This window comes from Cavia porcellus, unplaced genomic scaffold (assembly GCF_034190915.1).
Source record: "Cavia porcellus strain 051 isolate PalLab524CR breed Dunkin Hartley unplaced genomic scaffold, mCavPor4.1 scaffold_25, whole genome shotgun sequence".
NCBI classification, from domain to species: Eukaryota; Metazoa; Chordata; class Mammalia; order Rodentia; family Caviidae; genus Cavia; species Cavia porcellus.
Window position 1 is genome coordinate 47,697,727 of NW_026947508.1, and position 26,076 is coordinate 47,723,802.

General features: G+C 41.7%; 1 protein-coding gene across 1 annotated transcript in view; it reads right to left on the minus strand.

The window, feature by feature from the left end:
• The window catches only part of LOC100728285 (liprin-alpha-3-like), a 56,550-nt gene extending 33,314 nt beyond the window's left edge, over positions 1-23,236 (minus strand). The window contains exons 1-7 of the mRNA XM_063235138.1: positions 22,950-23,236; positions 21,776-22,033; positions 9,657-9,758; positions 9,105-9,269; positions 8,625-8,699; positions 8,207-8,302; positions 644-795 (exon numbers count right to left, since the gene is read on the minus strand). Of these exons, the coding sequence (XP_063091208.1) occupies positions 644-795; positions 8,207-8,302; positions 8,625-8,699; positions 9,105-9,269; positions 9,657-9,758; positions 21,776-22,033; positions 22,950-22,997 (896 nt within the window). The 5' untranslated portion in view covers positions 22,998-23,236. The remainder of the gene's footprint in view (positions 1-643; positions 796-8,206; positions 8,303-8,624; positions 8,700-9,104; positions 9,270-9,656; positions 9,759-21,775; positions 22,034-22,949) is intronic.
• Between the last annotated feature and the right edge of the window lie 2,840 nt (positions 23,237-26,076).

Below are 26,076 nucleotides of genomic sequence, written 5' to 3' on the forward strand. Positions count from 1 at the left end.
TGGTTCCTTGGATCCTGCTCTCCTGCAAAGTGAGAGCTGTACTATCTCTCAGGACACTGTGGAGACCAATGTGCCTGCTTGATCATACTGCCTGGTATGGAACAAAAGCTTCTAAGAGGAAGTGTGGAAAACAACAGTCTATAAGTAACCAAGCCTTCATGGCCTCCTGATGGAACATGCTTCCTAAAGGGATAGGGACAATGTGGGACTCTCAAGAGCTTAGAAGACCCAGAGTGTGGGAGGGTACCTGAGAGGCACCGATTGTCCACAGAATAGCACGATCCAGAACCTGCCACATCCGTGTGGCAAATTCTTCACCAGGAATAGAAAGAAAGTTCTTAAAAGAAGTGAGTGTGTGGGATCTGAAGAAATGGAGCTTTTCTCTCAAGTGCTAATTTCAAATAATTCCTATTCTTTCTAAACTTTGCCCAAACAGATGGCCTTTTCCACTGGATGTCACTACAGCCGCAGAACAGGAGAACACATTCTAGGTCTAACGTTTAAATAATCACAACCAAATGAGCTTGCTGAGAATTCTTTAAAAACTTGGTTTTTCTCACAGGAAAAGATTAATAGATGTTCTTAAAAACTAAGACAAGCAGGTTTCTCAGGGGTCTGGTGGCCTACGAGACCTGCTCCTTACTTTTGCATGTCCCTGATGTCCTCGTGGCTGACTATTTGCAACGCCCCTGTGTGCAGCCTGTCTAGCTGAAGGGACTTCGGAGAGGAGAGAGGGGAAGTTCCACATTTTATCGTTGTCTTGTCATCTCGTTCTTCTTCTCTGCAAGCTAGCAACTGAGGAGTGAAAAAACAACATCAGCTAACAGTACATTATAAGAAAACACATCACATAGGCTTTAAATAACATAAACTGACTCAAAACCTATTAGCTAAACTTTCTACCTGTCCTGAGAAGTCTCATTTTAATTGAATGCCAACCTGAAGGCCTGTTTGTCTGGGGGAAATGGACCACATAGCAGAGAGAGAGCAGGGCAGGTTGACCTATAGCCTTCCTTCATGGAAGCCCCGGGAAGCCCAGGGACAGCATCACCCCCCCTTCAAGATTCTGTTCTCCGTACAACCTCAGGTACCTCTGAGGATAGTTACTGAGGGACAGTGAAGTCCTAAACGAAGCCTGTTCACTGCACTTTATCACTTCAGGTTAACAAAGTTACTCTCATTACTGAAGAGCCTGTGACACATATCTTCAGTTACTGATGTCACTCAAAGGAACACTAGTGGGGGCCGAAGCCTCAGGGAAACTGTCAATACTTTTACCTCTAGCAAGAAACAAGACAAGGACAGCATGAGCGAAGACCCAAATATGCATGTGTGTGGCTTCTGTTTCTCACTATGTGGACCAAATGTTATGAGCAGAAGCATTTGCATGCAGCCTAAAACCCTACTTCCATGTGGCTTCATAAAATAATCCTGGGTTTTGGGTTTGCATATTATCTTTTTTTGAAGTCCTGCAATGTCTCCAATGTTTTGCTTTTATTGGTTTTGTTCTTTAATGTTTTCAGTTTTATTATAACTGATGATATAGGCAATTCTTTTTAAGATAGCAAGAGGCATTATGGTACCCAATGATCATCACTTTGTCTTCCATTTTTATATTATGTACTATATCCATTCTTTTGATTTGACTGACTCTGTTTTGTTATGTCACATTGGATTTTATTCTCTTCAAATAGAAAGTAATAAGAACTGTGGGAGTAATAAAACCCAAAATGTATAATTGTCATAGTAAAAAAGAGAGGAAAAGAAAGTGCTCTAAAGGATATAATTGCATGTATATTTAAGTGTATAAGATAGATAACCATATTGCTAAGTTTTTGTGGGATCATTGAACAGAATTGTTTGTAGTCTCACAGTTTGAATGTCTACTTTATATGCTTTAATTTTGTAATCTGAACAACCATTTCTAAGATGACAGTATGTAATCTATTAACTAGTGACTTCCTACTGTTTATTTATTTTTTTTTTGAAATTCTGTATCACTTGTATCCTTTTTCTGTTTTTTTTTTTCTTTTTCTCCTTAAATAAAAAAATAATAATAATCCTGGGTATATTATTAAAAGAGGGTCACGCAGACCCTGGGATTTCTTTTAGGGGATGGCCCATGAGTATGCCTATGTGTTGAAGAAGGCAGGACTGTGGAAATAGTGCATATGTGAACTCTTTCAGGGTCTGGTTAGGCCCTGTTTAGAAGGTTGTTATTTTCGGGTTTTGAAGCAGGACTAGATTTCATGAAACATTCATGGTGAACAACAAGTGGTGAATAGTTAATTTATTTATCTGTACAATGGTATAAAGGATACAGATTCCATTATAGTCCTGTAGCAGCTCACTGAAGACCACCTAGACTAGTGTGAGCTGAGAGCATTTAGGATATAATTTTTTTTTTTTGTCTTTTTCCTTTTTATTGGTGCTGGGGATCGAACTCACGACTGCCTGCTTACAAGGCAGGCGTTTATGCTGCTGAGCTAAACTTCCAGCCCGCTAGGATATAATCTTAACAGATAAACAGATAAATTCTGTATCTTTCTCTCTTTTTTTTGAGATAAGGTTTCATTATACAGTTCTGGCTGGCCATGAACTCACATGATAGCCCAGGCTGGCTTCAAACTCCAGCAGTCCTCCCTTATCAGCCTCCTGAGTGCTGGGATTACAGGCATATATCACCTTGTCTGGCTCTCATTTCTAATTGTAGTAACAAAACAAAAGACTGTCGGGGGCTGGGGTAACCAGAGCTCACTTACTTAGCTTGTTTGAGGCCCTGTGTTTAACCGCCAGCAATCTCATCTCTAAAAAAGTCCATCAAGCTTGAAATCAACAACATGAATCATAAAAGTTCAAAAAAACTTTTTGGGAGGGAAAAAGAAATCAAACTTAGGACATTGTTTGCCAGGCATCATTTAAATTTCACGTTAAAATAATCATTTGTTAAAATAGAAAAGAAAAAAGAAGAGGTAAGGCACTATACGTATGCTCCACCCACAAAAAGAGATTCTTGCACCAAGACTCCCCTACACTAGCCCCTGCTCTGCCCAGAGCCTTCCAGGCTCACTGAACCAGGTCTTCATTCTGCCTCTGTTCTCTTGTGGGAGGAAAGCACAAGGCTAGGGCCCACTGCCTTGTCTCAGACATGTCTATAAGTGCCAAGAAGTCACCTTAGTCTGCCCAGTAAAACTGAAATGAAGAAGTAACCATCCCATATCGCTCTTTGTCTGGCCCATATTTGCTGTCCTTAGACTCACTGCTAGGCTAATCTTCACAGCCAGCCCAGAGCAAGTCTTCTCAAAGTCACCAGGCTGCATGCTGAGGAGAGATGACTAGTGAACAAGAGGAGGCCACAGTGTCTGAGTCTAAGTCAACAGACTGCTTCCTTTGCTGAGAAATTCTTACTGCCAAAACCAAAATATCCAAACCACACTGAAGTCCACTGAACAGAGGTAAGCTCTGAGGCCGGCTGCTGGTGAAAGCGCGGCATCTCACTTTGGGCAGGCACAGATCAGGGCCATTCCAAGCAGCACTACTGTGTGGATCACTACCTCACTTACAAGAGAGCAAGCCATGGTTCCACTGGGCCAAGGAACAGCTCCCAGGCCAGGAACTAATCAGCAACAGAGTGAGGATCTGTACCCGTGTCCTTAGTAAATTTCCCTTCTGCTCAGCCACATAGAGAAGCTCACACACAGCTGCTGAGGACAATCACTACTTGGCACCTGCAGCAGCACTGCCCCACAAGTGTACCACCAGGAAGGCAGGAAGCATGAAGCGGGCATGGCACAGGGCCAGAGGCAGCAGGCATTAGGGGGAGCTTCTAGATGGACAGAAAGAAAACCCCACAATCCCCACTGCTCCCAGGGTACTGCTTTTACTTTCGAGTTTTACTCTGAGAGGGAGACTCCCAGCAGATCAGAGCATCTTGACAAATCTAGGCCCAAGGGAGAAATGGTCCTGGTTTTGAAATCAAAACACACTTAACTCCTACCTGCTCTGCACATCATGTGATCTAAATTTCAGTTTCCACATCTGTAATTGGGGGCAAGCACAGCAACTGGTTTCTCACAGGGATGTGTTTGTGGACTAAATATAGCAAAAAAATGCCCAAGCACTGAGTTTGGCACCTGGCAGAGAGCAGTGCTTACTAAGTTCTAGCCTTCCATATCAGAAAAAACTAGTTTTCCTCAATCTAAAGCCTATGGCTCTGCTTCAATCATTCCGTCCTTTCAAATCCTAAATTCTATGTCTATTATACACATGCATGCAATGGTTAGAGGCAAAAGCACTGAGTGAAGCAAACACTGACATCTGTCCCCATGTTCCATGGATGGCTGATTGCCAAGAGAACAGTAACTTGTGATGTGGCAGGTCAGTTTAAACATTTCCAATGAAACATCACTTATTCATTGCAATATATTGACAACATTACACTTATGTGTGACATACTATACTCTTCCATGCATTAGGAAGATACAAAGGTATGCTCAGTTACTGGAAAATTTACCTTTCTATGATGTTTCCTTAAGTTGCTAGGCTAACAAGACGCATGCAAAGAAATAGACACCAGATTTATGACACGATTTAAAGCTAAAAATTCAAGGATCTACTCAGGCAAATATATTACAATATGAAGGACAAGACAGAAATAAGAGAGACAGGATTTAGAGAAAATATAACTGGAAATCAAATAATCTTTTATCACAAATTTAAATCTAAGTTATCCAAGATTTATTAGAAAACACTATAAATTACTACTCAAAGAGCACATTCTATTTGAACACATGCGATTTAAAGCAAGACACTGTATAGAACAAAGGGCCCTGATAACCACCTACTCTCTAATATTCCCATGATGACAAGGATGTTACAGCAACATCTATTATATAACTGAAGAGCCAGGCATGGTGGTGCAGACTTGTAATCCCCGCATTTGTGAAGCTAAGCCTGGAGAACTGCCAACCTGCACTACATGAGTTCAAAGCCAGCCTGAACTGCATGGTGTCATCCTGTCTCAGAAAAACACAAAAAACTGAACAAACTTATTTTTAGTTAATCATTTTTTGTGCAATGCAGTAAAATCTTCACCTAGAATATGATTTACAACTTCCTAAAATATATCATTTATCCCTCGTGCAGTGGCATACACATGAAATCACAGCACTCTGGTAGGCTGAGGCAGGAAGGCTGCCAAGTTTGAGCTCATCTTGGTGATTTAGCACGATCCTGTCTCACAATAAAAAATAATACTGAAAAAAAAAAAGGGTCATGTGTGTATCTCAGTGCACAGGCCTAGATTCCATCTGAGATACTGTGGAATACAAAGGAGTGGAATGGAATGGAAAAAAAAAAAAGGAAAGAAAGCTAGGCATCCTAAAATACGTAACAATAAAAGCTAGCACAGTACTAGATAGGAGGCATTTTAATTAAAAAGTAGTCCATTAAAGACTATAGCATATGCCCTATAAGTTGATGAGATTTAGAATTCTGATTATAATCAATAAAATCTGATTCGTATTGTCTGTATAAAGTTCCCATAAATTTTACACTCAGCAGTGGCCCCTCCCCTTGCTCCTGCAGTATGCAGGGTTGAATCCAGCTGGGCCACTCAACAAACTACACTGCCAGCCACGTTTATATTTTTATTTTGACATAGCACATTGCTAAACTTCTCATGCTGGCCTCAGACTTAAAATCCTCCTTCTTAGCTTCCCCAGTAGCTGGCATTACAGGCATGTGCCACTGCAGTGAGCCCAGATTATTTTTTAACCTAGGAAATACTTCACTCATGAATCATGCAGATCCTGTACAATCTAAGGAAAAACATTCAACCAATTATATCTTGCTTGTAACCACATTGACAAATTATATATTAAATATAATTGATCACTACTGAGCAAAATACATTTTTAATGACAAAAACCCCAAGCCCCACTAATCAGTCATAATCCAGCTCAGACTCACACGTGCTTGCCTGGTTAGCTGTGCAGAGCCATCACAGAATGGGGAGGGGCTGAGAGGGGAGCTTCATGGACAAACTACAAATTGATAGGGACCTGAGGCCTGGATTAGAATTGAATCTGGAGATGGTTAAAATAAAACAAACACAAGGGTGGCATAAGAAATCAAAACCAACAATGGAAGCACACAGACCGTCAGCCAGCATGCTGAATTAGAGAACCAGGAAGAAAGAGTTTTCCTCCGTGGTTGTGTGTGGTACTGGGAATAGAAGGCAGGGGTACTCTAACACTGAGCTATGGTCCCATATTTTTTTCCTTTTAATTTCAAAACAAGGTCTTGCTAAATTGGGCAGCCTACCCTTGAACTTATGATTGTCTGCCTCAGTCTCCTGGGTAGCTAGAAAGATAGGGTTCACCCACTATGCTTGGGATACTCAGCTCTTTTTGAGTCAGTGTCTTCCTAAATTGCCCAGGCTGACCTTAAACTGGCAAACCTCCCACTTCAGTCCACAAGTAGCTGGGATTACAGATGTGTTGCTGCACTTCTTTTACAAATACTGGAAAGAAGGACACAACTGATAAATGAGATTGTCAAAAAGATGAAAATACAATGCCAGGCTTGGTGCCACATGTCTGTAATCCCAGCATGTGAGAGGCTGAGGCAGGAGAACTGCCATGAGTTCAAGGCCAGCTTGAATTACACCACAAGATCCTTTTTTCAAAAAACCAAACACTAATAAATAAAATAAGTTTGAAAAGAAGAAAAAGGGTCAGGGATATAGCTCCATGGCATAGCACTTGCCTGTCAAGCAGAACATCATGAGTTCAATTCATAGTACCAAAAGAAAAGAAAAAAGAAAAGAAAATGGTTTGGTGAGTGGTTTGGTGCTTGCCTAGTATGTGAAAAACCCTAGGTTCAAACCCAATATGTCCAAAAAAAAAAAAAAAAAAAAAAAAAACAGGAAAAGAAAAGAAAAATATTGCTCAGTTAGTTAACAGTATAAATTATAAATACATCCAAATGTCACAAAACAGACTGCTGACACTGAACATTCCACTAAAATGACTTGCTTAATTTGATTATATTCTGGCTAAGAATGCCACTAAAAAGTAAAATGTATAGCAAGAGAAATAAAACCAAAGATACAAGTACAGGTGCAAAGCAGAATGTTGTAAATACAATTTCACATGAAATGAGATCTCATAGGCAAGATAAGCACAAAGCCTAAACTACCCAAAAACTATTCACACATTAGAGCTGATGTAACATCCAAAATTCAATACCATACCTCTGTGCCTGAGGAAAAATATGAAAAAATTAGAAGACACCTGATAATGCTCCCTTTGCCACAGTCCCAGAGAATACTCACATCTCTTTAGCGAACTCAAAGCACAACTAGTACTGAAAATCCTTGTTTAAGGAGTGCATGTACTTGAGAAGCTGAACATAAAGAAGAACACATGATGACAGCCAAGAAGCTGCAAAGATGAAGAATCCACATGAGGGTGGAGGACAAACTCCCATAAACTAAGTGGGAAAAGCTGGGCAAGTTCTCCTCTACCTTTTTAAAAGACCACAGAAAAGGAGAAATTTCTCAACCAGGGGGAGGCGGTATGTCACGATCTGACAGCAATACTGTGTTGTATTATTCATATTTATACTCATTCAACAGTGCAAATGCTGAAAATAACCGACCAAGGAAAGGACAAAAAAAAAAAAGGAATCATTATCCTTAACACTCCAAGCACTCAACATTATGACAACCCTGTAATTTTTATCACTTATTTCATGAACATCTCGTTCCAATTTCTTGTTCATCTCTTCAGACTTGATGAGATCCTTTCTTGCTGTGTCAAGATTTTCTTGCAGTTCTGACACATGGCTGGAAAGTGCAGCCAGGAGCTCCTTCATCTGACTCTGCTCTTTTGAATGTTTGTGTATGACTTCTTGGAGCACAATTATTTTGGCAAGGTCTTCCTCATGGCTTAAGGAGCCAGCAGAAGATCTCTGATGGGTAAAATGGACACTCTTAAATAACCTTAGTGTACTACCAAATAAAATACTTTTGAACATAGGGACTATCAAAATGGATTTATGCCATCTGTTGGATGATAGGACTCTCAACAATCACTTTAGCTGGAAGCAGGCCATTCCAGCAACAGCATCCAAACAGCATCACACACGAACCACAAAATATAAGAAATCAGCAACAGAACAAAGAGAGATCTCAAGGACTTACCTTTCCATTAGTGCTTGGTGTTTCTTCTTGTTCATGGTCAAGCACTCCATCTCTTGGTGATTTTTTCTCATTATTCTGTTTTTTAAGAGTCATTAGCTACAATCGAAAACTGAGTATGAGACTACAATAACTTATGGAAGAGTAATGAGTAAAGACAGCAAAATTCCATTTGGAAAAACATAATTCTACAGTGCTGAACATAGTATAAAAAAGACAGTACATGCCAAAGCTGACCATCCATAGCAGAACCAGATTACTAGAAACAGAATGTACTGACTGCTTGACAACAAATTTAGAGATTCTTGCAATCTGAAATAAAAATCTAATCCAATAGTATTACAGGCTTCACACTGTTTTTTAAGAGATTAAAATAAAATAATTTTCCCTTTTCAGGGCTAGGATGATGTCCCACAATTACCTCCTTGTGCGTAGCGCCCAGTTCCTCTTCCAGCAAGCTGCACCTTTGCAGTGCTACACGTAATTGCTCTCGCACCTGAAAAGAGTTGAGTTTTTATATGCATACGCACACTTTCCATATAGTTATCCTGATATTGATGAAAGGCATATAATAAAGTACTTTCAATGTCTTTCATTGCTAGTACTGTCAAGAAAATGTCCTTGTTAATGGCTTTAAATATTAAGGCCGGGAAACTCTTGTTCCTAAATAAATGAACACTATCCAGTTCTTAATGGGCAGTCAATATTCAGAAATAATCAATTGAAGACTCACATTCCAGTTAGTGTTTGTTGATTATGCAGAACATTGCCTTTTAATACAGAAAGTCTGTTTACAAGAACTCAAAAACTTAGCAAACCTTAAAGGTAAACAAACACATGCAAAGTCTGCCATGAACCCAGCAAGTGTAAGAACCCAGAACCACTAGTGTAGCTCATGTACCTCTTCGTCCAGGGTCTTGTGGTGGTCAAATAAGAATGTCAGTGCTTTTAGCACTTCCATCTCTGTGGACACTCCTGCAGGACACCGCGCCTGCCGCTTCATCACAGTCGTTTCAAGAGAGCGTTCATGCCTGGAGACAAGGAACTCCAGATGTTCCAGGAACAGCTGAAACCAGGCCAAAGGGGGCGTGTAAAGAGCACCTTCAATTTCACATTCAAATCCTTCATAATCTCATGGTCAAACAAGTTCAAATTCCTACAATTCAGTAGAGTTAGGTAAATTTCCCTCAATTGTATTCGAATGTCATGAATTTCCATCACTAATTTCTTTTATTAACAAGAAGGTCTCATTTTGTAGTCTAGGCTGGCTTGAGGACTTACTAGCTAGCCCAGGCTGACCTCTAACTCAAGACATTCCTGGCTCAGAATGTTGGGATTGAAGGCATATGCCACCATGCTTTGCCTTCTATCACAAATTTTAAGCAACATTTAATACTGAACACACTCTACAGAAGGAAAAAGCACAAAACACTTAAACCAGAGCTCCACTGACCCTCATGTTGTTCCTTTCTGCTTTCAGTTCAGCAATTTCTTTTTCCTTCTCAAGCAGCTGTTCCCTGCAAATGTTGAGCTCTTTTGCAAGCGTTGAAAACTCCTGCAAAGCAGCAAAGTAAAGGAATAAATCAACACATACATGAATAAATTTAAAAAAAAAAAAACCTCTTAGGCAAGACTTCCATTGGCCTCATAGTCCACACACACAGGCAACCCAATCTCAAGATACATGGCAAAGGATTCCCATTCTCCTCCAGAGAAATGGAGATCAACCATTTGCCGTAAGGTGACATAGGTATTCCCAATGGAATGAGAGTCTAACCCAGGCCATCTGACTTCCCTCCACCCTGGCACTGCTGAAAGCACAGCAGGGGATAATGAGTGTCCAGGTCCACCTCTTTAGACTTCAGGAAATAAAAGCATTTTCCTCAATTGGCATCCCAAAATGAAGCATCTGAAGACATTTGTAAGTCAGTCACAGATCTGAGACCTACAGCCCTTAGAGAGATCAAGGAAAAAAGGCCTAGAAGGTCACTATCCAATTCTAGTCCCCTCTCTATTCTGATTTTCCCTTAGTCCCTATAGTCTCCCTGAATCATTGGAGCAAAGTCAACTATGAAGAATGGGCTTACTGCTAGGACTAGGAAGCCTTTTGTACTCTCTGTAAAGGCATTCTCAAAACACTATGCATGCAGCAGTGTAGGAGATCTTGCAAAAGGCAGAGAGAAGCTGCAGGAGTCCTGCAGCACTGTTCTGTGCTAAACCTTGTGTTATGACACCGGTTCACAGATACCACAAATGAACTGAATTGAGCAATGTGAATTTGGAGCAAAGCAACTCTGAAATAAGTAAAATCATCTGCCAGTGTTTCTGGCTTTAGGTGCTTTTCCTTTAAAAGACAAGAATAAAGATCTACCGGATAAATAATCAGTCCTTCAAAAGAACATGTGCTTGAGCTAGATAATTCTAGAAAGCTAGTTTAACACAGGCGGTGCTCTTACAGGGCACTGGTAGCAATTGTTTGCAGCTCACAGTCAATCTCATCACAGAAAGCACAGGCCCATGAAGTCTGCTTTAACCAGACCACGACTCATGTGCCTATGTGAGCCACAGTGAGATTGGGCAAGTAAAGTGAGAGAGAAATAGAGATGACACTGCCACAGAAAGCACTGGAAAAGAGCAAAATTTCTTTTAAACTAGCTTTTCTTCTCCAAAAACTCATGACTGTGGGTGAGCCGAACTTAGCCTGGCAGGAACTTTGCAGCCTGCTCCCCAGGGAGACCTGAAATGATGAAAACCACTCTTCAAAGCTTCTGGAAATGGCTCAAAGGATAACAGTAAATGAGGAAATTATCTATTCAAGAAATATCAGGAATAAGGCCAGGAGTCCATGGTATTTGAATTAGGACTTCTATTTGCCTCCCCCACCCAGCTCAGCATAGCGGACTCCTCCAGCCAAAAACACAGGGCCCTTCACCAGGCCAAAACCATGGTGGCTCCCCAGATAACAACATAGAGATTCTTCTCCCCAGGCCAGCAGAGCCTTCTCTTTCCCAGCTAGCAACACATGATTCTCATATCCAGACCAACTGAAGGCCCCTTCTTCCCCCAGGCCAGCAAGGTAAGGTCCTTTCCCCAGGCCAACAACACAGGCTCTGCTCCCTGGACCTGCCATGCAGGATTGTCTCCTCACACTCAAATGCCCCCTCACCAAGGCCACTAACATAGGGTCTGCTTGCTCCTGCCTGCCAACCAGGTAAAAATCATCCAAATGTGTCTTAAAACCTGACAGAGTTCCAGCCAGTGTTGAGACATCTTCATAGGCCCAAAGCCAACCTTCAGGAATGGGACTTGTGGATGCGAAGCAGTAGGGGAAAGGGTATTGGCCAGCCGGCCATCTAGACTTCTGTCATGTTCTCTACTAAGTGTGAGCTCTTCCCTGTGGTACAGATTTCTCCTGTAGATGCCAACACGGCCCTGATCGAGGTACTAACTGGCATTGGCCATGGTGATAAGCAAGAGCTCACTGTCAGGTCACCTAATAAGTACCATTCCTGACAGAGTGTGCCCTCTCTCTAATGGAATCTTTTATCAGAAAGATTCTGGGGCAGGTAGAAGAAAAGTAGACTCTAGTTACTCTAAGTCAAAAATCAAATCAATTCTATTCACACACCTATCACATCAATAGGTGGGCCTGGCTCTAGGCCTGCCTGAATTGAGGGCCTTGAATTTTTCTCATTTTGTCTCTCTTGCTGCAATCTGGCTCACCTTTGGTGACTTACTGCCAATGCTCCGTCTTTGACCATGTCCACAACAGACTGTATCATTCTAGCTAAGGTCTGTTTCATTTACTAGATTCCAAGTTGTTTTTTTGTCATACCTGCTTCGTTTTACCGCCAGTCCCTGTTACTATGGATGTTAATCTGTCTCTAAGTATCATGCTCACTTATTTTGGCAGTTTTGGCAGATTCTCCACCCATTTGTGATCGAGTGAAATAGGCACCTGTTTGTGAGTAGTCATCTCTGTAAGCGTGTCTTAGTATTATCTATTTTTAAGCACTGTGGAATCTAGTTTCATGCTCATCTAGATGAGGAGGCTTTATGTTGTTAGCAGTCTCCCTCTCCTAGTCACTTCCAGCTACTATAAAAAAAAAAAAACTACCATAGTCATAGGCTGGGTATTAATAAACAACAGATAATTATTTCTGACAGTTCTAGAGGCTGCAAGTCTAAAATCACATAGGATACAATGTTAACTTAGGATACAATCTTAAATTAGGATATATAACATATGATATAATCTTAACAGATAAACAGACAAATTCTGTATCTTTCTCTCTCTTTTTTGAGATAAGGTTTCATTATACAGTTCTGGCTGGCCATGAACTCACACTGTAGTCCAGGCTGGCTTCAAACTCCAGCAGTCCTCCTGTATCAGCCTCCTGAGTGCTGGGATTACAGGCATATACCACCTTGTCTGACTCTCATTTCTAATTGTAGTAACAAAACAAGACTGCTGTGGGCTGGGGTAATCAGAGCATGCTTACTTAGTATGTTCAAGGCCCCGTGTTTAACGTCCAGCAATCTCATCTCTAAAGAAGGCCATCATGCTTGAAATTACTAACAAGAATCATAAAAGTTCAAAACTATTTTTGGGAGGGACCCAAAAATCAAACTTAAGACCATGTTGTTTACCAGGCATCATTTAAAATTTCAGGTTAAAACAATCATTTGTTAAAATAGAAAAGAAAAAAGAAGAGGTAAGGCACTATACGTATGCTCCACCCACAAAAAGAGATTCTTGCACCAAGACTCCCCTACATTGGCCCCGCTCTGCCCAGAGCGTTCTAGGCTCATTGAACCAGGCCTTCATTCTGCCTCTGTTCTCTTGTGAGAGGAAACCCAAGGCTAGGACCCACTGCCTTGTCTCAGACCTTTCTACAAGTGCCAAGAAGTCACCTCGCTCTGCCAGGTAAAACTAAAGTGTAAAAGTAACCATCCCATACCAGTCTTTGTCTGGTCCATATTTGCTGTCCTTAGACTCAATGCTAGGCTAATTTTCATAGCCAGCCCAGAGCAAGTCTCCTCTAAGTCACCAGGCTGCATGCTGAGGAGAGATGACTAGTGAACAAGAGGAGGCCACAGTGTCTGAGTCTAAGTCAACAGACTGCTTCCTTTGCTGAGAAATTCTTACTGCCAAAACCAAAATATCCAAACCACACTGAAGTCCACTGAACAGAGGTAAGCTCTGAGGCCGGCTGCTGGTGAAAGCGCGGCATCTCACTTTGGGCAGGCACAGATCAGGGCCATTCCAAGCAGCACTACTGTGTGGATCACTACCTCACTTACAAGAGAGCAAGCCATGGTTCCACTGGGCCAAGGAACAGCTCCCAGGCCAGGAACTAATCAGCAACAGAGTGAGGATCTGTACCTGTGTCCTTACTAAATTACACTTCTGCTAAGCCACATAGAGAAGCTCACACACAGCTGCTGAGGACAATCACCACTTGGCACCTGCAGCAGCACTGCCCCACAAGTGTACCACCAGGAAGGCAGGAAGCATGAAGTGGGCATGGCACAGGGCCAGAGGCAGCAGGCATTAGGGGGAGCTTCTAGACTGACAGAAAGAAAACTCCGCAATCCCCACTGCTTCCAGGGCACCGCTTTTACTTCCAAGGTTTCCTCTGAGAGGGAGACTGTCAGCAGATCAGAACATCTTGAAAAATCTAGGCTCAAGGGAGAAATGGTCCTGGTTTTGGAATCAAAACAGACTTAACTTATACCTGCTCTGCACATCATGTGATCTAAATTTCAGTTTCCACATCTGTAATTGGGGGCAAGCACAGCAACTGGTTTCTCACGGGGATGTGCTTGTGGACTAAATATAGCAAAAAAATGGCCAAGTACTGAGTTTGGCACCCGGCAGAGAGCAGTGCTTACTAAGTTCTAGCCTTCCATATCAGAGAAAACTGTTTTTCCTCAATCTAAAGCCTATGGCTCTGCTTCAATCATTCCGTCCTTTCAAATCCTAAATTTTCCATCTATTATACACACGCATGCAATGGTTAGAGGCAAAAGCTCTGAGTATAGCAAGCACTGACATCTGTCCCCATGTTCCATGGATGGCTGATTGCCAAGAGAACAGTAACTTGTGATGTGGCAGGTCAGTTTAAACATTTCCAATGAAACATCGGTTATTCATTACAATATATTGACAACATTACACTTATGTGTGACATACTATACTCTTCCATGCATTAGGAAGATACAAAGCTATGCTCACTTACTGGAAAATTTACCTTTCTATGATGTTTCCTTAAGTTGCTAGGCTAACAAGACGCATGCAAAGAAATAGACACCAGATTTATGACACGATTTAAAGCTAAAAATTCAAGGATCTACTCAGGCAAATATATTACAATACAAAGGACAAGACAGAAATAAGGGAGACAGGATTTAGAGGAAATATAACTGGAAATCAAATAATCTTTTATCACAAATTTAAATCTAAGTTATCCAAGATTTACTAGAAAACACTATAAATTACTACTCAAAGAGCACATTCTGTTTGAACACATGCGATTTAAAGCATGACACTATAGAACAAAGGGCCCTGATAACCACCTACTCTCTAATATTCCCATGATGACAAGGATGTTACAGCAACATCTATTATAAAACTGAACAGCCAGGCATGGTGGTGCAGAGTGTAATCCCAGCATTTGGGAATCTGAGCCTGGAGAACTGCCAACATGTACTACACGAGTTCAAAGCCAGCCTGAACTGCATGGCGAGATCCTGTAATAAGCAGATGAACAAAGCTCTATAAAAATAAAAACAGAAATAATTTCTTAGATAACTACAGAGATGGTGAGTGACTCTAGAACTATATGGATAAAAAGATAAATAAAGAGCTTAGGGAAATAATGGAGACCATGAATGCCTAGCACAGGAAAGAAATATTGTGCTCTGAGTGAATGATTTGGGGATGATAATGAATAATGTATGTGCCATTGTTGCCCTGATTGCTGTTTTGAAATTTTTGTTTTAGTTTTTTTTTTTTTCTCAAAATAAAATGGGTTTGGGGGGAGAGGAACCAAGAAGAAATAGATTCAAACAGATATCCAGGAGATTATAGAAGATGAATTACAGTTAGCAATCATGGAAAGAAAGATTTCTTAAAAGAAGCAAAGGACCAAAAAAAAAAAAAAGTCAATCCAGTGGCCACTAAATGATGCAAAGGGGAATAATGTAAGATTGACTGGAGTCAATGAAAAAGCAGGAGATACCACAAATTGCTTAAACTTGTTCACAAAAGTAATGGGAGAAAAATTCCCAAGCAGGGTAAAAAATTCAACACAGAGATAAGTGAAGAAATTAGCCATTATAAAAACTCCAATTCACCACTACAAAAACAATCTATACCAAGGCATATAATACTCAAAATTCCACAAATTCACCACAAGAACAGATTATTAAAAGTTGTTAGAGAAAAGAAACAAATCACTTATAAAGAAAAGCCCATCAGAATCAGCAGACTTCTCAACATAAATGCTCAAGTTAAGGAGAGCTTGGAGTGAAGCCTTTCAAGCCCTAGAAAACAACCTCCAAACTAGATTGATTTACACTGGAAAACTAACTTTCAAAATTAATGAATAAAACTTTCCATGATAAAGAACACCTGAGGAAACCCACGAACACCAAACCAGCACACCAAAATGTTCTGATGGACATTCCTGAAAGAGATATTAAGGACTACAACTCCATGAAGAACAACAGAATCAATCAACCAGGCAAGGCAAGCAATTCACAGAGGAGGGAAAAAGAGAACCAATGATAAGAGAATAAACATGAAAAGATAAGTCAATACATATCAGTTATAATCAATGTTAATGGCCTCAGTTCCCCAACGAAAGAAACAGACTGGCAGAATGGATCAAAAAGCAGGATCGAACAATATGCTGCATACAAGAAACACATTTTATTCAAAAAGAAATTCACAGACTGAAAGGTCAAAGGATGGAAAACAATACTCATGTAACAGGAACCTGGAAAAAAGCAGGGGTAGTTATTCTATCTGCAGACAAAGGGATTTCAAGCCAAGACTGATTAAGAGACAAAGGTCACTGTATCCTTGTAAAGGGAACAATCCAAGAGGAAATGATAACAGTCATAAATATATATGCACCAAATGCCAACCATGGAAAACCCAACTATACAAACAAATATTAATAGACATGATAAGCAAAATATGCGCTAATACATTTATAACAGGGAATTCACTATCCCACTGTCACAAATGGGTGGATCAACTAAACAAGAAAATCAACAATGTAATGTCAGAACTGAACCAAATTGTTAAACAAACGGATTTAGCAGATTTCTACAGTGTATTCCACACCAGAACATCAGAGGACACATTCTTTTTGCTGCATATGCAACCTTCTCCACAATAGGACACATTGTAGCTCACAGAACATGCTTAAAGAAATGGAAAGAAGTTGAAATTATTCCAGACATATTATCAACCCACAGTGCAGTGAAACTGGAAATCAATGGCCAACTACAAGATTCATAAACATATAGATATTCAATAATACCTTCCTGGATAACCAATGGGTTATAGATGAAATTAAATAGTATCTATAATTAAATGATAATGCCAATACATTGTAACAGAACATAAGGAACACAATGAAAGCAGTCCTAGGAGGGAAATTTACAGCACTGAATACCCATAGCTGAAAAACAGAGCAAGCTCAAATAACCTACTGTTGAACCTCAAGCTTTTAGATCAAGGGCAGGTCATGCCTAAAGCTTGTAAAAAGGAGGATGTTATAGAGAACAGAGCAGAAGTTAAAGCAATGGAGACTAACAAAATAATACAAAGAATCAATGAAACAAAGAGTTCTGTGTTACATTAAATGAACTTGACAAACTCTCAGCCAACCTTATTAAAAACAAAAAAGACCCAAACACATACAATTGGGAATCAAAAGGTGGAAATCACAAGAAGCCCTACAGATATTCAGAAGATCCTCAAAACCAAACCTTGCTTTGAGAATGTGTATTGTAAGATAGAAAACAAAGAAGAAATAGACAGATTCCTAGTTACATATGAATTACCACAGCTGAATCAAGAAGGTATAAAAATTCTAAATAAATCAGTATCTGTCAGTGAAAGTGAAGATGTAATTAAAAACCCATCAATAAAGAAAACCCTAGGCCCTGACAGATTCACTGCTGAACACCACAAGAAATTTAGAGAAAACCTAATACTACTACTTCAGTCTCTTTTAAGAAATTGAAAGAGAAGCCATACTCCCAAATTCATTCCTGGAAGCATGTATTATCCTGATACCAAAACCAGAAAGGAATCCAATCAATCCTTGACTGCAAATTATACTACAAAGTTATTGTGATAAAAACTGGCAAAACAAAACAAAACAAAACAACCAGACTCAAGGATCAATGGAACAGATTTTAAGATGTAGAAACAACTCCAGCATACTCAATCATCTTATCTTTGACAAAGGAGCCAAACATACTCACTGGAAGAAAGATAGCTTCTTTAAGAAATGGTGCTGGAAAAAACTGGCTTTCCACATGCCAAAGATTACAACTAGACCCATATCCCTTCCCAGGCATTAAGCTAAAATCCAAATAGCTCAAAGACTTCAATATGAAAATAGAAACAACTCCAATCTGCTGGAAGACAGGTAGAACTGAAGACTTTGGTATAGGCAAAGATCTCATGGAAAAAAACCCCAATTGCAAAGCTTCTATCAGAAATAATCAACAACTTGGACTGCATCTTATTCAAAATCTTTTGAAAAGCAAGAGAAACTACCAAGAGAGTGAAGAGACAACCCACGCGATGGTAAAACATTTTTGCCAGCTGTTCCTCAGACAAAGGATTAATGCCTAAAATATATAAGGAGCTCAAAAATACAGAACCACCCCCAAATTCAAAAAATGGGCATCAAAAATGAACAGACCCTTCTCAGATGAAGAAGTAGCAATGCTAAAGAAATACATGAAATACACGATAAGGGGCTGGGAGTTTAGCTCAGTGGCAAAAGCACCTGCCTTGCAAGCAGGTAGTCGTGAGTTCGATCTCTGGTACCTCTCTCACTAAGTCACCTCTCCCATTAAATAGGCACCAGAAAAGCTAACATAAAAGAATAAACAATGGGGGCTGGGGATTTAGCTCAGCAGCATAAGTGCCTGCCTTGAAGCAGGTGGTCATGAGTTCGAGCCCTGGTACCAGTTTAAAAAAAAAAAAAAAAAGAATGAACAGTGTCAGGGGTAAAGATGATATGCACACTGACTTCTCACATGCTGTTGGTGTCAGTACAATGCCACTTTTAGCAATATCTCTTAAGGCTGAACAAATGCATGGTATATCTATCACTCCACAGTTCTCTGCTTTTTTTTTTTTTTTTTAAAGGATCCGAGGGCCAGGGATATAGCTTAGTGGCACAACTCCTGTTTGGCAACACAACGTCCTGAGTTCAAGTCCCATTACCTCGCCCCCCAAAAAAGACAGGTTCTCAGTATAAAGCCCAAGAGGGGCGCAAACTCGCAGTCTTCTTGCCTCAACATTCTGCCCTGCTGAGTTTATAGGCATATGCCGCCATGCTCAGCCATAGCTTCACTCTCATACACAAAAGAAATAATACACAAGAATACTCAGGATAGAATTGATAAAAACTGGAATCAACCTGAATGTTCATGAATAGAAAAGAACAAATTTTGATATATTGGTATGCTGGATTACCAGACAACAGATGAGAATAGGCAAAAAATATAGGACACAGGTAAATCTCATGAACAATGAAACAACCAAGAAACACAATATAGGTACTATTTTACTTCATTTAGTCAAGAAGAAGCAAAAATAATCAATGGTGAGAGATCAAGACCATTGTTAGAATTGGAGGAAAGGTACAAGGATTCCTCATTTAACCACCAAGTCCTATTCCTGTCAGTACAGCGTTAAAAGAATTAGTTGCTAAATGAGGAGCTGTATATAGTACATACATTACAACACTCAGCACAAAGAAATGGTCAAAGGAAACTCCAACTTGATGACTTTGCCTTTATTTGCACAACTTCTATGCAGTATATAATGTACAACAGAACATGAAACTACAGTACCATAGAGTACCATCAGAAAAAGTATAGTACTGTATAAACATTACAAACTAAAAAAAAAAACAAACCATTGAGAGTCTCTGAACCAGATGTGCAGAACTTTACAAAAAACAAAAAAAGAGGAGGCATAAGTCTGAGCAGCAGGGAAGTCCAAACAGTTGTTAAGCAGGTAATTAAATGAGAAACACCTGTACTGGAAACTAGGCAGGGGCTTCCAGTGTTTCATTTTGATGTAGGAACTGTTTCTCAAGTGTGTTGGCTCTATGGAAAATTCGCTGAGAAGATTTCTGATATTTGCTATAGTTGGGGGCCTTCATTCTGAGGAGCATTCTCTGCTCTCTTTTTATTTTTTATTTAAGACAACTGCTAAGTTTCTCAGGCTGGGCTCAAATTTTTGATCCTCCTGCCTTGGCCTCCCTAAGGGTTGAAGATTCCAGGAATGCACTACCATGCCCAGCCTTTTACTTCCATTTTTAGAAGTAGGGCACATTCTGACCTGCCTACCTAATGTGCCAAAAGTACACCGGGCACTTACTTGACAGGCCTCTCTAGTCAAACAACTACCAAAGATGAGCCTGATTCCAGGAAAGGAAAAGGACCAAAACAAGTTTGTTTCATGGTTTCTGTGTTTCTGAAATGCTGCATCAGGTGCTCAGATGGTGACGGGACCTGGTGGCATCATCACATTATGCACTAAACTAAGCATTTCCAGGCTGCTACACTGAGAACCCCCCAGAAACAAATCACCAGGCAACCACCTCATCAGCAGGTGTGACAACACCCACTGCCTGAAACCAACTCTACAAAACTCCTGTCACTTCCCTCTCAGGTCCTGCCTGCCTGTTTTTTCCAAAAACTGAATAGATTAACTATGTATTAGATAAACTGTAGATATATCTCAAATTATAGTCAATATATTACAAAAACAAAACTAAACCATCACAAATTTACAAATACCTGTATATACTATAAAATCCTTCACATAAACTGCTCCCCATTACCTCCCTACACAAATACAAGTTGGCCAGTTCTTATAATCTTCTATAGTAAAATCTGACCTAAATAAACTCTGACATTTATAAGATTCCAATGAGAAAAATCTTAATGTGACTAGGAGGGATGGAGCTCAGTGACAGAGCACTTAGGCAAACACAAATGAAGCCCTCCTTCAACCCTATGCTCCACAAAAGCAAACAATTTACTGATTTTCTAACCAACAAAAGAAACATATAGCACTAACATCAAATTATTGTTTCTAAAAAGGAAATTCAAATGCTTGGCTTATTAATCTTTCAGGAGAATTGACTATAGCCAACAAATACATTAGGGCTAGTGTTCATTTGCCGATTTATCACTGCAGACTCATCATGACAGCATAGATGTATGCTTATTCAGGTCTACCTGAATGGACCAGAAAGGCAACTATTATGAACAAGTAAAATGGTACTCGATGGCTTATAAACACCTAAATAATAAGCTACTTATCTCCCACTATGCTGTGTACCATTTACCTTACATTTTTCTAGTTTTACTATGTTCTCCCTTCGCATGCCATTCAGTCTCCATTTAATTCCACAAGAGGCAGTTTTGAGATACTGAGCTGAATGTAATATAATTAAAGAAAGAACTACAGTTGTTTCCAACTTTGAGGTGGTTTTTACTTTTATATATTTGTTTTTGGTACTGGGGATCAAACTCATGACTTTATGCTTGCCAGGCAGAAGCTTATGCTGCTGAACTAAATCCCCAGCCCAGTTGTTTTAAACTTAGAAGTCTAGTCTAAAAGGAGAAAGTTCCTAAAGAATAAATTTCCAGTTTTCTATCCCTTATTACAAATGTGATTTACAAACACCGGTATTCTGTAAAGATCGTCTGTAAAAATTTTTCTCTGTGAAATCAATCCTTGTCTACCAAATTTCAAGGGCTAGAGATAATATCTCAGCAGCAACAAGCATCTGCTTGGCAAGAGCAAGGTCCTCAGTTCGATTCCTGATACCAAAAACAAAAAAAAAATTATTATCTACTAAATTTCATTAGAAAACTGCAAATCCTTGAGATACAATCCTAAACACACATACAATTCCTGAGATACAAGCCATGGGAAGCCTACATTAAGCAAGAGATCTCACAAAACAGAATCAAAGAAACCAAGGACCATGCCGCTTGGTTGTTGTTTCAAGTCTTTTTAAAAAACCTTCAAAGTGCATTCCCAAATCTTTAGCAGTTCCTCAGCGAAGAGTGAAAGTAGTAAGATATTTTCACATGACTTTACAGAACACTAGTTTATTTGCCCTAAGTAGCTGAATCCCCAGGAACTCTGCATGCGCTTACAAACACTAGGAACTATCATTTGACAAGTGGTTGGTTACACAAAATATACAGGTACAAAAACAAAAGATGGTACCACAGAAAGACACGTAACAGAAAAAACCTGTAGTTTCAGGTGAAAACCACACATACCTGTGGAAGCGCAGTATTGAGTTGTCTCTGCAACGAATCTCTCTCATGACCAACCTCGAGTAATTTCCCCTGGGTCAACGCCAATGTTTCTTGAGTCTCTATCAGTGTGCTCTGAGCAATGTCTGTTTCTTCTAGCATGGACATCATGTGCTGTTCAAAATGGGAATCTGCATCTGGTTGTGAAGGGCAGCCAGATCCATGGTTTTCACTTCCTCCTGAAGGGCCTTCTTCACTGATGGTGGGCATCACCTCACACATCATTTTGGAACAAAAACACAGGACTAGTCATTATACGGAAAATACAGGTTCCCACAAATCTACAACTTTATGAGTATCTGTAGCTAATAAAGGAAAGCTGACAATCTCTTTATTCACAGATCTGTTATTCTTTGGATGCAAATACTCTGTGAAGATACACCCAGGCACCCATTAAATGCAGAAAGCCACCACATGAAGACACTAAAGAAGACAACAACGCTGGGAAGATGTAAGGCCCAAAGAGAGCTACTTATTTCTCCTATAAAGAATAGAGCAAACCATGTGAGGTTTTGTTTGCAAAAGCAAACTTTTTAGTTTTGAAAACAAGTGCGCTTCTGTTACCTAGTTTTTTTCTATTTCCTGGTAGGGGCCCATTCCACTCAATCCTTTTTCAGGAAAAGCACAGAAGCAGTATACAGCCAGGAAAACTGACAAGTACAAAATCCAACAGGCATCTTACATCTTACATCTTATTGACTGTGTGCAGTCAGCTCCTGGGAAGGCCTGCCTGAATTCTTGGGCTTAATTTAGTGAACACAGAAAGGAATTGGATTTGCTATGGCTCAAGAGAGATGTTTTTCAAGGACTGCAGTGGTTGTTCAGTCAACCTAACTTAAGTTTACAGCTAAAAAAAAAAAAAAAAAAAAAAAAAAAGAAGGCTTCACAATGGAAATACAGCAGTTCAGTACAGTGGAGAATGGTTAGGAAGGAAAGGTGAGAGGTACGATCATGAGAGGCTATTAAGTGTGTCACATAGACAGACGGGCCTAATGAGGGCGACAGGGATCGCTGAAGACTTCCAGGTAGTACCCCAGGCAGGTGCGACCCTCCAGCAAGAGATCCCCGCGACCGCACACCTGACCACGATGATTTCTAGCACCTCACCGGGTGCTGTACAAGTTCTGGCCCCACTTACCCTAGAGCTTTCCAGGACGCGGCCATACAGGCGAGTCCACAGTGCCATCACTGGGGTCTCCTGGGCAACGTGCAGTGGTTTAGAATCCGTCCCTCGAGACCTAGGGGGTCCTGCTAGCCGCGAGCAGGGCCAACCGCCAGCGCAGGACCAACCGCCAGCCAAGCGCTGAAGCTTTGCCCCCGCCCACGCGCACCCCCGGGTGACATTTGGCGGGTGGCCCCTGGCCAGCTCCAACCTTCCTGCCTCAGTCTCCCGCTCCTTACCTTGCGCGCAGTCTTTTTTTTTTTTTTTTTTTTGTCTTTTTCATTTTTATCGGTACCAGGGATTGAACTCACGACCGCCTGCTTGCAAGCAGGTACTTATGCCGCTGAGCTAAATCCCCAGCCCCCCGCGCGCAGTCTTTTTAAACATTGCGATATAAAACAAAAACCATTCTTAAAAAGCAAAAAGTGTTCAGTTGACTTAAGCGTTGTCATCACTCGGGGGCTGGGGGTTTAGCTCAGCGGCATAAGCGCCTGCTTTGCAAGCAGGCAGTCGTGAGTTCGATCCCCGGTACCGATAAAAAGGAAAAAGACAAAAAAAAAAAAAAAAAAAAAAAAAAAAAGAAGGCTTCACAATGGAAATACAGCAGTTCAGTACAGTGGAGAATGGTTAGGAAGGAAAGGTGAGAGGTACGATCATGAGAGGCTATTAAGTGTGTCACATAGACAGACGGGCCTAATGAGGGCGACAGGGATCGCTGAAGACTTCCAGGTAGTACCCCAGGCAGGTGCGACCCTCCAGCAAGAGATCCCCGCGACCGCACACCTGACCACGATGATTTCTAGCACCTCACCGGGTGCTGTACAAGTTCTGGCCCCACTTACCCTAGAGCTTTCCAGGACGCGGCCATACAGGCGAGTCCACAGTGCCATCACTGGGGTCTCCTGGGCAACGTGCAGTGGTTTAGAATCCGTCCCTCGAGACCTAGGGGGTCCTGCTAGCCGCGAGCAGGGCCAACCGCCAGCGCAGGACCAACCGCCAGCCAAGCGCTGAAGCTTTGCCCCCGCCCACGCGCACCCCCGGGTGACATTTGGCGGGTGGCCCCTGGCCAGCTCCAACCTTCCTGCCTCAGTCTCCCGCTCCTTACCTTGCGCGCAGTCTTTTTTTTTTTTTTTTTTTTGTCTTTTTCATTTTTATCGGTACCAGGGATCGAACTCACGACCGCCTGCTTGCAAGCAGGTACTTATGCCGCTGAGCTAAATCCCCAGCCCCCCGCGCGCAGTCTTTTTAAACATTGCGATATAAAACAAAAACCATTCTTAAAAAGCAAAAAGTGTTCAGTTGACTTAAGCGTTGTCATCACTCGGGGGCTGGGGGTTTAGCTCAGCGGCATAAGCGCCTGCTTTGCAAGCAGGCAGTCGTGAGTTCGATCCCCGGTACCGATAAAAAGGAAAAAGACAAAAAAAAAAAAAAAAAAAAAAAAAAAAAAGAAGGCTTCACAATGGAAATACAGCAGTTCAGTACAGTGGAGAATGGTTAGGAAGGAAAGGTGAGAGGTACGATCATGAGAGGCTATTAAGTGTGTCACATAGACAGACGGGCCTAATGAGGGCGACAGGGATCGCTGAAGACTTCCAGGTAGTACCCCAGGCAGGTGCGACCCTCCAGCAAGAGATCCCCGCGACCGCACACCTGACCACGATGATTTCTAGCACCTCACCGGGTGCTGTACAAGTTCTGGCCCCACTTACCCTAGAGCTTTCCAGGACGCGGCCATACAGGCGAGTCCACAGTGCCATCACTGGGGTCTCCTGGGCAACGTGCAGTGGTTTAGAATCCGTCCCTCGAGACCTAGGGGGTCCTGCTAGCCGCGAGCAGGGCCAACCGCCAGCGCAGGACCAACCGCCAGCCAAGCGCTGAAGCTTTGCCCCCGCCCACGCGCACCCCCGGGTGACATTTGGCGGGTGGCCCCTGGCCAGCTCCAACCTTCCTGCCTCAGTCTCCCGCTCCTTACCTTGCGCGCAGTCTTTTTTTTTTTTTTTTTTTGTCTTTTTCATTTTTATCGGTACCAGGGATTGAACTCACGACCGCCTGCTTGCAAGCAGGTACTTATGCCGCTGAGCTAAATCCCCAGCCCCCCGCGCGCAGTCTTTTTAAACATTGCGATATAAAACAAAAACCATTCTTAAAAAGCAAAAAGTGTTCAGTTGACTTAAGCGTTGTCATCACTCGGGGGCTGGGGGTTTAGCTCAGCGGCATAAGCGCCTGCTTTGCAAGCAGGCAGTCGTGAGTTCGATCCCCGGTACCGATAAAAAGGAAAAAGACAAAAAAAAAAAAAAAAAAAAAAAAAAAAAAGAAGGCTTCACAATGGAAATACAGCAGTTCAGTACAGTGGAGAATGGTTAGGAAGGAAAGGTGAGAGGTACGATCATGAGAGGCTATTAAGTGTGTCACATAGACAGACGGGCCTAATGAGGGCGACAGGGATCGCTGAAGACTTCCAGGTAGTACCCCAGGCAGGTGCGACCCTCCAGCAAGAGATCCCCGCGACCGCACACCTGACCACGATGATTTCTAGCACCTCACCGGGTGCTGTACAAGTTCTGGCCCCACTTACCCTAGAGCTTTCCAGGACGCGGCCATACAGGCGAGTCCACAGTGCCATCACTGGGGTCTCCTGGGCAACGTGCAGTGGTTTAGAATCCATCCCTCGAGACCTAGGGGGTCCTGCTAGCCGCGAGCAGGGCCAACCGCCAGCGCAGGACCAACCGCCAGCCAAGCGCTGAAGCTTTGCCCCCGCCCACGCGCACCCCCGGGTGACATTTGGCGGGTGGACCCTGGCCAGCTCCAACCTTCCTGCCTCAGTCTCCCGCTCCTTACCTTGCGCGCAGTCTTTTTTTTTTTTTTTTTTTTGTCTTTTTCATTTTTATCGGTACCAGGGATTGAACTCACGACCGCCTGCTTGCAAGCAGGTACTTATGCCGCTGAGCTAAATCCCCAGCCCCCCGCGCGCAGTCTTTTTAAACATTGCGATATAAAACAAAAACCATTCTTAAAAAGCAAAAAGTGTTCAGTTGACTTAAGCGTTGTCATCACTCGGGGGCTGGGGGTTTAGCTCAGCGGCATAAGCGCCTGCTTTGCAAGC